The following is a 17,017-nucleotide window of genomic DNA, read 5'->3' as shown; positions in this document are numbered from 1 at the left end:
TTCCCTACATTAATATACAAATAAAGAGTACAGTGCCATGAAGTACTCCACTAGTCACCTTCATTTACCTTGATTCTACTCCACTATATACTAATATCATGTCTGGCTGTCAGCAATTCCACTATCGGTATTTATTAGCAGTTTATTAGCAATTTATTACTAAGGAAGAAGGAACCTTAGTAATTGAGCAGCACAGCCTTTTATAATATTTTATAATATCCAAACTTTTCCAATACTTTAACCACCACTCCTGAAATACTAATTGGTTTGTAATTTTCTACTCTTGTCTTGAAAACACCTTTATGTAATTCAACTATCTTATCCTCTTTTCACTCCCTTGGGACCTTGTGAGCTTTGTATTAAATTAAAGTTTGCCAGAGGTACTGCCAGTTCTCTCACACATTCTTGTAGCACACAAGTTGACATACCTTCCAGTCTTATTGCTGTATTCACATTGGCATTTTTCAGCTATCCTAATTCTCACATTAGTCTCCGCCACATTAGTAACTGTGAAGTCTCCACCTGGATTATACATCCTTGCAAAGTGATTGTTTAGTAGCTCAACTATTTTTTCTGCTTCTGTCACTTTCCTATTATTGGCACTGAGTAAATTTATCCTTTCATAATTATTTTATTTTATTTTTTTACTTAATATAGTAAGAAAACTTTTTTGAATTTATTTTGGCCTGCGTAATTAATTTTCTCTCATCTGATATAGCCTTCCTCACCATACTAGTCCTTTCCTGTGCTTTGTATTGTTCATGAGCATGCTGACCATTTTTGTTTATGTTCCCTCTACAATGTTTTTTTTTTTTTCAACTCCTGCTTTAAATCACTATTCATCCATTTAACTCCTACTTAGTTTATCCTCCTGACCCAAGGAATTCCTTCCTTGTAGCGTCTTATGCCATGGCACTGCTCGAAGCTGCCACCTAAGTTTGTCATAACCACCTTGTGGTTCCACATAACCCTTTCTTGACTGAGAATTGGAGTGGAGTGTCCTTCCACAATGAGGTCTTGGACATCTGGGAGGTGTCACATAATAATAATAATAATTGCACATGTTGAGTAACCTCCCAGAACAAAACTGCATGGTCACTTTCCCCAATTGGAGATAGAGTTGTTAGTGTAGTTATTGGTAGGTCTTCTGATGATATTACCAGATCCAACACTCTGAAATCCCTAGTCCTCGCCTCTCTTTCAGGTAATTATCCCTTAATAACTGTATAAATTCCATTGCTATTTTGTCATGTGCCCTTTCCTCCTCCCAGTCTATATCCCCATAGTTCTACATCTCCCTGTAAGACTTGCTAGATGCTGATGCATGGCAAACACTCAACCACACAGTCTAAAATAAAGAAAATACAACCACTAATTAACAATATTGCAAATATTTACTAAAAATAAAGACATCTCTTTACAAGTTGGAAACTTCAATGGGCTACATATCCTAGCAAATCTGCTCATGGTTTGAATTGCAATTTTTTATATTGTTTTATGCGTACTGTCCAAATTAATCTGCAATTATAGAATGCTGATACATTTCGTAGTAAATATAAGGGATATACACGTCACTTCCACATATTGCCGTGTTTACCATAAACATTAAATATGTTTTCAGTTTATTCTGTATCTTTATTATTCTATAAAATGCCAACAATTATTATATAATATAATAAAAATTAATCTAAAAATATATTTAAGGTGTGGGCATTGCAAGAGATTATAATATAATAAAAATTTATTTAAGGTGTGGGCATTGCAAGAGGTTAGCCCCAGAATATGAAAGAGCAGCAAAGGTTTTAAAAAATTCTTCACCATCTATTCCCCTTGCAAAAATTGATGGTACAGAAGAAAAAGAATTGGCAGATAAATATGATGCTCACGGATGGCCAACATTGATGATTTTTAGAAAAGGAAATAAATATAACTATGAAGGACCAAGAGATGAAACAGGTAGGCCTTTAATTACTTATTTATTATTTGCTTTATAGAGATTTTTTAAATGGCACATAAAGCACAAATTAGCCACTTTCTTTGTTATACACATTTTCACTTGTCATATTCTATTAATCTTAATTTGCTTCTTTAGTTAATACTTAAAAATTGCTTCTGTTGTACAGACATTCATGTGCATATGCACATATATAGTTAGATAGCATCATATAATAACATTGTAATATGCCATTTTAATGATAAAACATGTTAATATATGCCCTTTGAACTTATACAATGACTATAAGCTAGTTAAGGACAGATCTGCCATTTGTGAATGACTGTTTTCTGTATAATTCAACAAGTTATATGACATTGTATTTGGCACTTCGTGTCTGTTATTATCATGCTGCTCAGATAGGTAAATGTATGAACCTCCCTATTTCAGAAACTGAAATTGAAAAAGAGACAAAATTATTTCATACTACCAAATAGTAATGCAGCATTCTTGGCACGTTCAACTGTAAATATTGGAATGCGCATAAAAATGGTATTGTTTTATAGTGCCATTTTTCTACATGAATGCTTATTTTATCTATTCACTGACTGCAGTCTCATTGACATTTTTATATATTATGTGTATGTAAATGTTTCTATTCTCATACTTTATTTATTTATTCATATGGAGTTTCCTCCCGTTTCTCCCCCGTCCCTATTGGGGCGAGTCAAGCCCCCTCATAGGGGGTTAAGTATTTATGGCTGTAGATCCATGTGTGTTCACGGGGCTGGTTTGCTGCTTGCAGGATGAAAAATCCCAGATAAACTGGGGGGAAAAACCCTGCTGTCCACGCCCAAGACCGGCTAACTTGGCTTTGGCTGAGGAAGATCCTTAAGCTCCTCACGTCGGCGACGGGAATCGAACCCAGGACACTACTTCTCCACGCATATGTTTGTGAAGCACAAAGCCACTAGGCTAACTGCGTGGACACATTCTCATACTAACATCATCGTATCATAGCATATACAGGACATTATGATGGTCTAACACAATTAAAGTTTTATTACTGGTTTTATATTCAACAGTTACTTCCAAATTGTATCTTCTGTAAGATCTTTATTATGGTTCATCCCCTGATATTTTTGTCTTCTAAAGCAATTCTGATATCATTAATGCATCAAGATTAGGCATCTTAAACATGTGAGTCAAATGTTTAAACTGGTACTCATGATCATTGAAAATCTGCATCTATAAAGTGATCTTTGTATTATGATAAGTCGATTGTTTTTATTTTTTATTTGCAAATTTACTTTATCATATTGCTGACAATAAAAGAAAAACTCCATTTCTGTGGATAATATTTCACCTTGATGGCAGATGAAATAAATCATGTAGCATGGATAAGATGTTGACTATAAGTCATAACACCTTTTTAACTATTCTAGTAGCAAGGCTTATACGTTGGTCATACATAACTGGTAATTAGTTTACGGAATTAACAACACATATAAAGTATATTAATTAAAGGTAACTTTAATAAACAACTTCTATATTTCGGCAACGTCACGTTGCCATCTTCAGGAACATAAAGATATGGTATGTGCATGCAGGCACTAACAAAAGCAAATGAGGAAGAAAGTAAGAAACTAATATTGTTCCTAAAGTCCTAATTGTGCTCTCTGGTGGGCTAATTTGGTTGACTTGGCAGTTGGGCTGAAGTTCTCAAAATGTAAGTCTCCCAAATTTGGGGTAGTTTCATGCACCCAAATTTGTTGAGGTTAGGAACGTTTTTTAGAGCTGCTGAAGATTCCTTGAATAATCTTTCGTATTTAAACTTGCTGCGGTGTATTATTTTTGTTTTCTTCCAACGAATTCTATGGTGGGTATCTAAGGCATGGTCTGCCAGCCCAGAGTGGCTGTACTGGTGAAACCGGATGTAGTCTTTGTGTTCTGAAATCCTCATATTTGTTGTTCTGCTTGTTTGGCCAAAGTAGGACAATTTGCAGCTGCAAGGGACCTGGTATACACCAGGTAGGTCTAGGGGAAGTGGTTGGTCTTTGGTAGAGCGGATAAGGGATGCCAACTTTTTATATGGTCTGTAACAAGAAGTAAGGTCATATTTTCTGAGGACATTGGTTATTTTCTCAGAGGTGCCCTGGATGTAGGGGATGGTGATAGATTTGGTGTAATCTTTATTGTGGAGGGGGGGGGGGGGTTGTGGTTTACTGGTTGAGTATTTTTTGGATTTTTTGGGGGTTATAGCCATTGGCTAAGAAAGTGTTGTGGATGTAGTTTAGTTCAGTAGTTGGGGCCTTGTCATCTGAGCAGATTAATTTTGCCCTGTTATATAGTGTTTTTATAACCCCATATTGTTGTGAGGGGGGGGGGAATTGCTGGTGAATGTATCTGCCAGTATGTAATAGTGGGTTTTTGTGGGGCAGAGTTTAAGGCTTTCTCTTCAAAGGTCTCCATAAAGAAATTGGCCAAGGGTGGGGAAAGTGGTGAACCCATGGCTGTCCCCTCTATCTGTTTGTAGAACTTTCCTTGCCAAACGAAATAGCCTGAGTTCATTGTGAACTGAAATAGGGCTGAGATATCGGGAGGAAACTTGGATGAGCTCTAGGGTTTCTTTGAGTGGGACATTAGTGAATAGGGAGGAGACATCAAAACTGACCATTATGTCAGTGTGTTGGAGTGAGAGGTTTTCTACACTGGCCTTAAAGTGGGCTGAATTTTTTATGTGTGATGGTGTGTTGCCAGTATAGTGTGTGAGCGTTTTGGCTAATTTATATGTGGGGGAAATCAATGCCATCCACTATGGGATGTAATGGCACATTTTGTTTATGTATTTTTGGGAGTCCATATAATCAGGGGGATCTAGAGTTATAAGGTTTTAGTTTGTTAGTGACTTCCACAGGCCAAGAAGTGACTTTCTTAAGGAGTCTGCGGAGAGTTCTAATCTGAGAGCTGGTAGGATTATATTTAATAGGGAGGTTAGTAGTACGGTCTAGTACTGAAGCATTAAGCTTACCTTTGTAGTCCTTTTGATTTAAAATCAAAACTCTCCACATTAGATTAGAGATTAGAACTCTCTACAGACTCCTTAAGAAAGTCACTTCTTGACCCATGGAAGTCACTAACAAACTAAAACCTTATAACTCTAGATCCCCCTGATTATATGGACTCCCAAAAATACATAAACAAAATGTACCATTACGTCCCATAGTGGATGGCATTGATTCCCCCACATATAAATTAGCCAAACATTTAGCCAAAACGCTCACACACTATACTGACAACACACCATCACACATAAAAAAACTCAGCCCACTTTAAAGCCAGTGTAGAAAACCTCTCACTCCAACACACTGACATAATGGTCAGTTTTGATGTCTCCTCCCTATTCACTAATATCCCACTCAAAGAAACCCTTGAGCTCATCCAAGCCAAGTTTCCTCCCGATATCTCAGTCCTATTTCAGTTCACAATGAACTCAGGCTATTTCGTTTGGCAAGGAAAGTTCTACAAACAGATAGAGGGGACAGCCATGGGTTCACCACTTTCCCCACCCTTGGCCAATTTCTTTATGGAGACCTTTGAAGAGAAAGCCTTAAACTCTGCCCCACAAAAACCCACTATTTGGCTTCGTTACGTGGATGATGTGTTCGCTATTTGGCCACGTGGCTCGAACTCACTCCACTCCTTCCTAACACACTTAAACAACCAACACCCCAGAGTCCAGTTCACCTTAGAAAAAGAGGGAAACAACACCCTCCCCTTCCTAGACACTTTAATCACCCGCCAGCTTGATGGATCTTTGGTTTTCTCTGTTTACAGAAAACCCACTTGGCAGATACATTCACCAGCAACCCCCCCCCCTCACAACAATATGGGGTTATAAAAACACTATATAACAGGGCAAAATTAATCTGCTCAGATGACAAGGCCCTAACTACTGAACTAAACCACGTCCACAACACTTTCTTAGCCAATGGCTATAACCCCAAAAAATACTCAAACCCATAAACCACAACCCCCCCCCCCTCCACAATAAAGATTACACCAAATCTATCACCATCCCCTACATCCAGGGCACCTCTGAGAAAATAACCAATGTCCTCAGAAAATATGACCTTCCTTCTTGTTACAGACCATATAAAAAGTTGGCATCCCTTATCCGCTCTACCAAAGACCAACCACTTCCCCTAGACCTACCTGGTGTATACCAGGTCCCTTGCAGCTGCAAATTGTCCTACTTTGGCCAAACAAGCAGAACAACAAATATCAGGATTTCAGAACACCAAGACTACATCCGGTTTCACCAGTACAGCCACTCTGGGCTGGCAGACCATGCCTTAGATACCCACCATAGAATTCGTTGGAAGAAAACAAAAATAATACACCGCAGCAAGTTTAAATACGAAAGATTATTCAAGGAATCTTCAGCAGCTCTAAAAAACGTTCCTAACCTCAACAAATTTGGGTGCATGAAACTACCCCAAATTTGGGAGACTTACATTTTGAGAACTTCAGCCCAACTGCCAAGTCAACCAAATTAGCCCACCAGAGGACACCATTAGGACTTTAGGAACAATATTAGTTTCTTACTTTCTTCCTCATTTGCTTCTGTTAGTGCCTGCATGCACATACCATATCTTTATGTTCCTGAAGATGGCAACGTGACGTTGCCGAAATATAGAAGTTGTTTATTAAAGTTACCTTTAATTAATATACTTTATATGCTATCTTTGGGTTACGACAGATGATGGAAAAATATCGAGAGAAACAAAGGGAGCTACATCTGGTATTTATTGATCTGGAGAAAGCATACGATAGAGTGCCAAGGCAAGAAGTCTGGAGGTGTCTGAGGGAGAAGAAGGTGCCGGAGAAATATGTCAGGTTGGTGCAGGAAATGTACAGAAATGTGAAGACAAGTGTTCGGACCTGTTTGGGACAGACAGAAAGTTTTCAAGTAACAGTTGGCTTGCATCAAGGGTCAGCATTAAGTCCGTTTCCGTTTAATATTGTGATGGAGGTGGTAACAGAGGAGGTGAGAGAAGATGCACCTTGGACAATGTTGTATGCAGATGACATCTTGCTGTGTGTAGATTCAAGAGAAGAAGCGGAAACTAAACTGGAAAGATGGAGAAAAGTACTGGAAGAGAGAGGTATGAGACTGAGCAGAAGTAAGACAGAGTATATGTGTTGCGCAGTGGGCGGTGGCCAGGAGACAGACCTGGAGCTGGAAGGAAATGTCATCAGGAAGGTGAGAGACTTTAGATACTTAGGTTCGACAGTTGAAGAAGATGGAGGAGGTGAGAAGGAAGTGGGATGCAGGATACAAGCAGGTTGGAGGAACTGGAGGGAGATGGCTGGAGTGTTATGTGATAAGAGGGTGCCGATCAATCTGAAAGGCAAAATTTATAGGACAGTAGTGAGGCCAGCTATGACATATGCTATAGAAACTGTGGCCCTGAGGAAAAATAACATTAGCAGGATGGAAGTAGCAGAGATGAGAATGCTTAGGTGGATGTGCGGTGTGACCAGAAAGGATCATCTGAGAAATGACTATGTCAGGGGAACAGTGAAAGTTACGAACTTAGGAACGAAAATACAGGAGGCAAGGTTGAGATGGTTTGGTCATGTGATGAGGAGGGAGGACGAATATGTGGGAAGAAGGGTCATGCAGATGGATGTGCAAGGAAGGCGGAAGCGTGGGTGGCCAAAGAAGAGATGGAGGGAGCTGGTAGAAGAGGACTTGAAGATGAAGAACTTGGATGTGGTGACAGCCCAAGACAGGAAGGTGTGGAGGAGACTCATAATAAACAGTGACCCCACTTAAGTGGGAGAAGCTGCAGAAGAAGAAGAAGAAGACATGCGTTGTTAACCTTTTTAATTATATTAATATGCAACACTATTATCTTCTTCAGTAGACTAATGAACCACATAAGTCTAATGTTTCCATTACTAGATTTTCCATCACTATCTCTCGTAGGCTGCATCTGGAATAAAGCATTCATTCAATTGTTTTACGTTTTTTCATTATCACATCCGTCTATCCAGTTCAGTCTTCTATAAGTCTTTTCTTGTCAGTTTTATTTCATAAGCACTCATTTGATCAACTGTTCATCTGTCTTCAAACATGGCCATTCATGTTGAAGTTAATTCTCTTATTTATAAAGTATTTGAAATATGTTTCACAATTTCTGATATCTTTGTTCACACAGTCCAGTATTTTGATTATATGATGCCAAGAAATTATATTCTTGGTTTAATCCTTTATCCAAGTGTAAGCAAATAAAAATTTGAGCATGAAGTAATATCATGACTGCGCTACTTGTATATAAAGGCTAATAACTTCACATTAATTCCCTTAGTATACCAGAATGCAACGCACACATCCTTACGGACATGTATAATGCTATGCATTATGGGAAGGGTCACTACACAGACTGGTTTCAAAAAAATTGGGTGACCCCCCCCCCCCCCCAGATCACTCTAAACTCAGCAGGTGCTAGTAACCTGAAGGATCATTTTACTCCATGGTCATTCGACTCAGTAGCAGGCCCACCCTACCACAGAGCGGGACCCTCAATGGTGGTTCTGCCAAATGGCAGACTCACCCTCCACCACAGAGCAGAGACATGAGCTCAAACAGTTACCCCACTTAGAGATAGGCAAAATCCTTCCCCCAAGCAGAGCTGCTCATATCTCAGTGTGGCAACCACTTCTGCGCAAAAGTGCTTCAAGGTTGAAGTAATGCAGAAATCATATTTCTATATACAAGCACTCAAAAGGTTTCACCATATTATTAAAATACTCTGAATTAGTGATAGATATTTGAAAGTTTTATCACTTGGTTATACTATAAATTAAAGATGCTAAGAAATTACATCCTTGGTTTAATTCTTTATCCAAGTGTAAGCAAATAAAAATTTGCATGTGAAGTAATGTCACAGCTGGGTTACTTGTATATAGAGGCTGATTCTATTCTATTCCCTCAGTCATATGGCTGGTGGGTGTAGCAATATGCTACCATACTAGGGAAATAATTATGAAGAAGGAAGGTGGTTTTCCTTTGTCTTCCTTGCTGTACCATATCCTATGACTGTAGCCTGTGTGTTCACAGGGCCAGTTTGCCTGCTTGCAGGATGAAAAAAAACCCCAGATAAACTAGTGGAAAAAACCCTGCTGTACATGCCCAAGACTGGCTAACTTGGCTATGGTGGAGGAAGATCCTTGAGCTCTTCATGTCATCGACAAGAATCAAACCTAGGCACTCCTTCCCCAGGCATATGGCTATGAAGCAGAAATAGAGCTGATGACACAATAAAGGTTGAAACTGTTGGGTAGTGACTCTTCCCAAAATGCATAGCATTATACATGTCCATAAGGATAGGTGCATTGCATTATGTGAAGCAATTAATGTAAAGTCATTAACTTCTATATACAAGTAGCCCAGTCGTGATGTTATTTTACGTGCAAATTTTTATTTGCCTTTTTTTTTATTTTATTTTATTTGCTTACACTTGAATAAAGGATTAAACCAAAAATATCATTTCTTGGCATCTTCAATTTATAGTATAACCAAGTGAAAAAACTTTCAAACATCTATCTCTAGTCCAGAGTATTTTAGTAATGAGGTGTTGACCACCTTTACTTGTACATGGAAATATGATGTCTGCATTATTCCAACCTTAGTATCACTTCTGGATGTGGCTCCCACTGATGAGATCTCAATAAAGGTCAAAACCTGTCTGGATTCTTCCCATAATTGATAGCATTATACATACCTGTAAGGATATGTGCATTGCATTATGGAATAATAACAATTAATGTGAAGTCATTAGGCTCTCTATACAAGTAGCCTAGTGGTGATGTTACTTCACATGAAAAATGTTTTATTTGCTTACACTTGGATAAAGGATTAAACCAAGAATATAATTCTTTGGCATCTTTAATTTATGATGTGGCAAATACAGAGTTGTGTGTGTGTGTGTGTGTGTGTGTGTGTGTGTGTGTGTGTGTGTGTGTGTGTGTGTGTGTGTGTGTGTGTGTGTGTGTGTGGTCTTAATGATCTTAAAAGTCTGCATTTGATAGTGGATTTTGATGTATACTGTCATGTCTGTTTATACTCCCTAAATATGCAATTGTTTATTAAATTTGTAATGTTTTCTAACAGTTGCTGAATTGTGAAAATACGATCCGACTTTCTTTCCTTTGTAGAAGCTGCACTGATAGTTTCCAATGATGTTTGAAACATATGCATTAATTATTTTCCAGACAGTATAGACCTTGTAGCAAATGTTCAAGATGGAAATACCTTTATAATTACTGTGTATTTCTATAAATTGTTTCTTACTATAATTCACAATGCCATATAGAAACCAAATGAATTGTGTGATTTATTAGTCTATCTGTTGATATTTTGCTGGATTCAAACCAACATTTGTAGAGAGGAAAAGCACTTGACAGAAAATCACAAGGCACTACCATCAGATAGTGGAACCAATTCAAAATTGTAATGCAGGAGGAGATAGAAAAAAAAAAGATGGGGAAGAAGAGTCCTAGCATGCATTTTCTGTTCTAGTTATATACATAGTCTGTAGTTTTAGAATGAAGATAGTAGCCTTAGAATAAGTTTCCAAATTTTGTAAATTAGCATAGCCATACTCATTAAAATTAGAGATAGTGAAATCTTTCAGCCATGAATGATTTCACTATCATTCATGATGCTGGATTTTGTTCTTTTTTTTTCTATATTTCTCTCATTTTTCCATTTCAGTGTTGTAACTTCCTGAATTATTAAATTTATGAATTTATTTGAACATGTTTTCAGAGTCCTTAACTGAAATATAACTACACTAAATATAACTCTAAATATAATACTAAATAGACTTGGGATCCCACAGGGCTCAGTACTGGGACCTATATTGTTTAACCTGTATATCAATGACATTGTCAGTGGATTGCAGAGGATATTCAGTTGTTTGCAGATGATGTGAAGCTTGGAAGAGTTATCAGTAATAGTGCAGATGTGGTGGCCCTGCAAGAGGATTTGAATAAGCTAGACAGATGGGCAAATGAATGGGGGTGTCGGTTTAATGCAGCAAAATGTAAGGTCTTGAGGTTTGGGACACATCGATGGGATGCTGCATACTCTATTGGAGGAGCTATACTGGAGGAAGTAGGTAAGACAAGAGATCTGGGGGTGATGATTGATAGAAACCTGAAATTCAGGGGACATATTGCAGAGGTGGTGAAGGTAACACAGATAATTGCTGCAATAATGAGAAGGACACTGACCTGCAGAGATAAGTGTTATCATTCCATTGTATAAGACCCTGATCAGACCACACTTAGACTATTGTTCCCAGATTTGGTCCCCAGGATTTGAAAGGGATAAATTAATTGTGGAAAGGGTACAAAGGCAGATAACAAAGATGGTTTCAGGACTGTACAATGTTAGTTATGAGGATCGACTGAGGGAATGTGGACTGTAGAGTTTGGTGGATAGAAGGAGAGGTGATATGATTGAGACTTTTAAACTGTTGAGAGATGGTTACAGGGTTGACACTGGAGAGTTCTTTCACTTGGTTGAACAGTGGGAAAGAGTGATGACAAGGGAGCCATCCCTGGAAGTTATGAAAGGAAACTGTGTGCAAGAGGATGAGGAGTGGTTTCTTTGCATGGAGGGTAGTTGAACCGTGGAATGCTTTGCCTGATAGAGTGGTGAGAGCGAGAACTGTCAACGAGTTTAAGGAGTGGTATGATAGACTTTGTGTTTCCTAGGAGGGGCCTCCCATGATGAGTCTTGATAGACTTTGTGTTACCTAGGCAGGACCTCCCGCAGTGAGTCTTTTGACTTCACAGAGGCCTGAATAATAATAATAATAATAATAACTCAATTTAATGTTTGAAATTTGATATAGCGAAATCTAAATATCTTGTTTAATTTTCTCTTGAAATGTACGAGGCATTTGTAGATAGAGATTGTGCTCCACTAACTAATTTGGCTTTGGCACTACTAGTATTATAATGTTTGGTGATTAGTCGAATCTTGGTTCAAGGCTACGTTGTGATTGATCGGTGAATTTAGAGCTCGTAAAATTGGTGATTTGTATATATTTTTTGTCCTCCCCCTTAGAAAATTCGTGTTTTATAGGATATTAATGTAGATTTTCATGTTTTCGGTATTTTTTAAGATATTACAGTATTAAACATAATTTAAAATTTGCCCAAAACCACACAACAGTATTGCTAATAGGAGCAGCAAAGTCAAGAACAAGAAGGCTGGCTTGTCCCACTCAAGATGTTATTGAAAATGAATTAATCTCAAAAATAGCGAAATTAAAGCAAATTATCAGAGAGATGACACAGGGATGACAAAGTTGAGAGGTGTTTGAATGAACATAGGGAGGAAAGGAAAATCAAGCAGCAAAATAAGAAACGACAAAGCACAAAATCAGGTAGGTCAGTAAGTAATGAAAATCAGGTAACATTATTTGTAAAGAGAAGAATGTTATTTGGTATGGATTTGATCATAAAACATGCTTTTGATAAGCAGGTTATAACTTCGAGTTTTCCAGGAGCAAAAATTAAAAATATAATGCAAGCAGTTCATAAACAAAAAAGAAAAGTAACGAGATCGTAATTGTAGTAGTAGTATTAACAACTTAACAAGTGATAAGTTCAGTATGAGAGGGGACATGAAAGGGTTGTTGGAAGAGGAAAGTGAGAATAGTAAGTATATTACTTCAATATGATAAAAATGAATTAAGAAGGGCTATGATGGCAAGTGATTCAATGCATAGGCTGTGTAGAAGGATTGGATGCGAGTTTTTGGATGTGTGGAGCGAGTTTGAGGGAAGATTGGATTTGTATAGGAGGACAGCCTACACCTAAATGTGTTTGGTATCAGGAGTCTCGAAAAACTAATAACTGGTATGAGACCTATGCACAGAGATTCAGGGGAAACTAAATTGTGATGGGAGGAATGGTGAGAATATGAGTGTAAGAGTGACAGTGTTATATAATTGTGCTAATGATGGGAATGATCATGGAAATGATTACAAGGAGAGAACAATTTCAACTTTGTGTTCGTCCCGTTCAGACCCATCAAACATGTACAAAGATGTCTACGTGTATGAGGCACTAGAGAAGAATAGAGATCTGCAGGTTGTCCAACTGTGTCATGCAGACTGCAAACAAGAGTATACAAAAGAACAACATGCGGGTAGGTTATTGAAAATGAATTAACCTCCAAAATAGCGAAATTAAAGCAAATTATCAGAGAGATGACACAGGGATTACAGAAAGTTGAGAGGCATTTGAATGAACATAGGGAGGAAAGGAAAATTAAGCAGCAAAATAAGAAACAACAACAAAGCACAAAATCAGTCAGTGAGTAACGAAAAGGTACAGTTTCTTGCCTTGGTCAGTATATTAGGACCTTAGATTGGGCATTAGTGAGCCCTGGCAATCAGAATCAGACATACTAACTGGTATTAAGTATAAAGGGGGTGCAGTATTTTTAGAAAGGTTAGAGAGGATAGGAGAGGAGGGGGGCTTGATGCTAATGATACTGGATGACTTGAATCCAGTTAGTGTTGAGACCTATGATTGTACTACTAGTAACAGGATTTCATGTGGCAGTGAATTTGAAGCCATTTGGTGTGAGGTGGAATCTAACATCAATTATATAGTGGTGTGTTGTTTGAATTATTACTACCAGAGACTCATTGAGTGAGGCCACATCATTCACGCTACTTGCACTCACCACCTGCAAAGGTAAACCATTCCAATTTCAGACCACTCTATGAGAGAAATCTAGCTCCCATCCCTTTCTTGATTTCATTCATTCATTCAACTTTCATGGAGGTCCTGTCATCCTCTCCCTACTCTCCATAAAATTAAAAATTCCACAAAATGGTATCCTGTATGGCTCTTTCAGAAGTTTTTTGGTTCCTATTATATCACTCCTTTCTCCTGGTTGCGAGTATCTGCAGTCCACACATTCTTAATCTGTTCTCATAATCATTCCACAGCTCCAGTATTATCTAACATTCTCCTTTGCATCACCTCAAAAACCTGGAGACCAGAACTGCACACAATAGTCCAGGTCAGATTGTATCAAGCCTTGTAAAGAAGCAAAATGACTTCTTCCTCCTTGCAACAGTGCATTTATCCTCTGGGCTGTATGTGCAATATTTTCTATATGACCACTGTAATTCAACTTCCTATTTACTGCAATGCCAAGATCAATCTCTAGCCTGATCAGTTTCTTCTAGCATAATCCTGCCAATATATTCTTTTGGATTTGTCTTTAGCCTTCCATGCCATTTTCTTTCATACTCAGACTTATATTTCTGTACAGTATTTGTAACTATTCTGGCCTGCTTGTCAGGTTCATAACTGACATCATTCTTATGCACACAGTATTCCTTCCACATCATCTATTTCTTAAGAATCTCATACTTAATAAGATTACATATCTGTTTCACTCCTAACCTATTTATTTTTTCAAATGCTCAGGACACATTCCAATTTTGCATTATTAAGGTATTTTTTAATACAGGTAGTTCTCACTTTACAAATTCCTGCTTTACGAATTTTTGGATCAAAATTTTTATTTTAAATTGTACATGGTGAAGGCATTTAGGGACGTGTACGGGGAATTCAGCTTGTAATGACATAATGATCAGTTAGAACGAGCCTCAGTCACCACGAACCTTGGCGATGTGAGTGTGTTATTCATAGTTTTCTTCAATTACACCTGATTTTTTATTTTTAACTATAACCCTTTCACTTTTCCAACAATTGTGTGCAAAAACAGAAAATGAGCAAAAGAAACAAAGAAAATCAAATACGTTAGAGAAAAAAAAGTTTCCGAAAAACTATGAAAGGAGCATGGCATAAACTTTGCTCTCAGTTTAATAATAATTTCGAAGGCTTTGAAGACCCAAAAAAGATTGGGAATTCTGAAACTCAAGCGATCTTAGTTGTGGCTAACCAGCTGCAAATGGAAGTTTCGGAAGGTGATGATAATTATCTGCTTCAGTCTTAGACAGTGGAACTCTCATCCATTGATCTCCTTGAATTAGAAGAACATGAAACATTGTGGCTAACCAGCTGCAAATGGAAGTTTCGGAAGGTGTTGTTTATCTGCTTCAGTCTCAGACAGTGGAACTCTCATCCAATGATCTCCTCGAATTAGAGAAACATGAAACAAACGAAGAAGAAAAAGATAAAGAAGATGACTAATATGAAGCTCCAACTTGGTTTTTCACTTTAAAAGGCCTACAACAAGCATTTAAGCATCTCAAAAAAAGCTTGAGCTTTTTTTGAAGTTTCCTAATATATCTTCTACTACCTTCTTCTACTATTCACCCGGTGATATAGCAATGAACTATTTTTTTTTCAAAGAATATTTTTTAATTTAAAACTTTTCTTATGTTATTTTTTAAATATGTAAATCTTTGTCCAGTAAGGTTTTTTCTTATCATTTAATATTCGTTTTATATATTCCTTCTTACAGACGTAACTCTCACTTATAGAATTATTTCTATGGCAAATAAACTCCTGATTTATGAATGGTCGCCAGGAACTGATTAATTCGTAAAAGTGGGAACTATCTGTATTTCTTATGCACTGTGATATCTTTCCCATCTAGCAGTCATGGGACCAAATCCAGTAATCTCCTTAGTTGGTTATAGTTTCCTGCTTTATAGTTATGCACATAACCTTCTCTGAATGGAATATTCATATATTTGGCTAATTTGCAGATCAGTACATCATTGCTATTACTAACTGGAGGCAGAACAGTGACATCATTAACTGAAATCCCCCTCTGAAGCTATAATTGGATCTGTCATGCTTTGACCTCTTGAGTTCCTTCTGTTACATGCTGCTTGAGGAAATTGTCTCACAACAGCTCAGTCTGGCTTCATTTGTTTCATGCTGTTTCATTGCTACCCAATCACTATTCAGGCAGTTAAAGTCACATGATAATTACTCATTTAATGCCCATTAGGTTCATTCATTAGTGCATTTCATCATTACCAGCAGCTGATCCACTAGGTCTGTAACAACATCCCACCATGTATTTGATTCTGTTATACTCCACCTCACACCAGATGTGGCTAATAAAAGCCTCTGTCCTGTCGTATTCCCTCAGCCATATGGCTGGTGGGGGTAGCTATATGCTACCATTTGCTGTTTTAAGGATACTTGACATAAGACTGAATGATAATTCGTAAAAGTGGAAACTATCTGTATTTCCTATGCACTGTGATATCTTTCCCATCTAGCAGTCATGGGACCAAATCCAGTAATCTCCTTAGTTGGTTATAATTTCTTGTGTTTACGTGCATTTATCATATGCTACCATGCTAGGGAAATGATTATGAGCAAGGTGGTTTTCCATTGCCTTCCTTGCCATAGTATATTTTATGACTGTAGCCATATGTGTTCATGGGACCTCATATGGAGGGGGGGACCCTCCCTCCATGAGACCAGTTAACTCACCTTTAGTTGAAAGAGACCAGATAAAGGTTCCTCACATCACTGATGGGATGGAGGGAGAGAAATTGCTTAAATCTCATTGATTGCTTAATCTCGCTACCGGCCAAGGTGGATGAAATAGTGAGACCAACTTGCACTTCTTATCCATGTTATTCAATAGGTATTACAGAATCATATCCAGATTTATCCGGACGTTAATTTGATTATACTCTCAGAAACTTTTCAGTTTGTCTTTCAAAAGCTTGCTGAGTTGGATAGAAAATGCACTTATTTTTTATAATTCATTCACTCATTTTCATATTATTCTTAGCATTGATTAATGATATTTTAATTTCACTCTTCATTTTAATTTTAATTTTTTTTTTTTTTTTTTCATTTTAGGAATTGTAACATATATGAAAGAGCAAGCTGCCCCTGCCAGTTCAGAAGTGACCTCAGCTAAAGCTCTTCGAAATGCGTTGAGCAGGTCAGATCCTACAATTGTTGGTTTTTTTAAGGATGCTAATGAGGCATTTTTCAAAGAATATCTGGAAGCAGGTAATTATTTTTTTATTTTATTTG

General features: G+C 37.6%; 1 protein-coding gene across 2 annotated transcripts in view; it reads left to right on the top strand.

The window, feature by feature from the left end:
- Nucleotides 1–17,017, top strand: part of LOC150100027 (protein disulfide-isomerase A4-like) — a 193,690-nt gene that overhangs the window by 95,819 nt on the left and 80,854 nt on the right. For both annotated transcript variants that reach the window (XM_090403155.1, XM_090403156.1), the window contains 2 exons: nt 1,751–1,956; nt 16,838–16,993. In XM_090403155.1, coding sequence (XP_090259281.1) covers nt 1,751–1,956; nt 16,838–16,993 — 362 coding nt within the window. The remainder of the gene's footprint in view (nt 1–1,750; nt 1,957–16,837; nt 16,994–17,017) is intronic.

The sequence above is a fragment of the Typopeltis vanoorti genome, chromosome 13 (genome assembly GCF_054136105.1).
Source record: "Typopeltis vanoorti isolate ZY-2024b chromosome 13, IOZ_Tvanoo_1.0, whole genome shotgun sequence".
NCBI classification, from domain to species: domain Eukaryota; kingdom Metazoa; phylum Arthropoda; class Arachnida; order Uropygi; family Thelyphonidae; genus Typopeltis; species Typopeltis vanoorti.
Note: the sequence above shows the minus strand (reverse complement) of the source record. Positions and strands in the feature narration are given on the sequence as shown.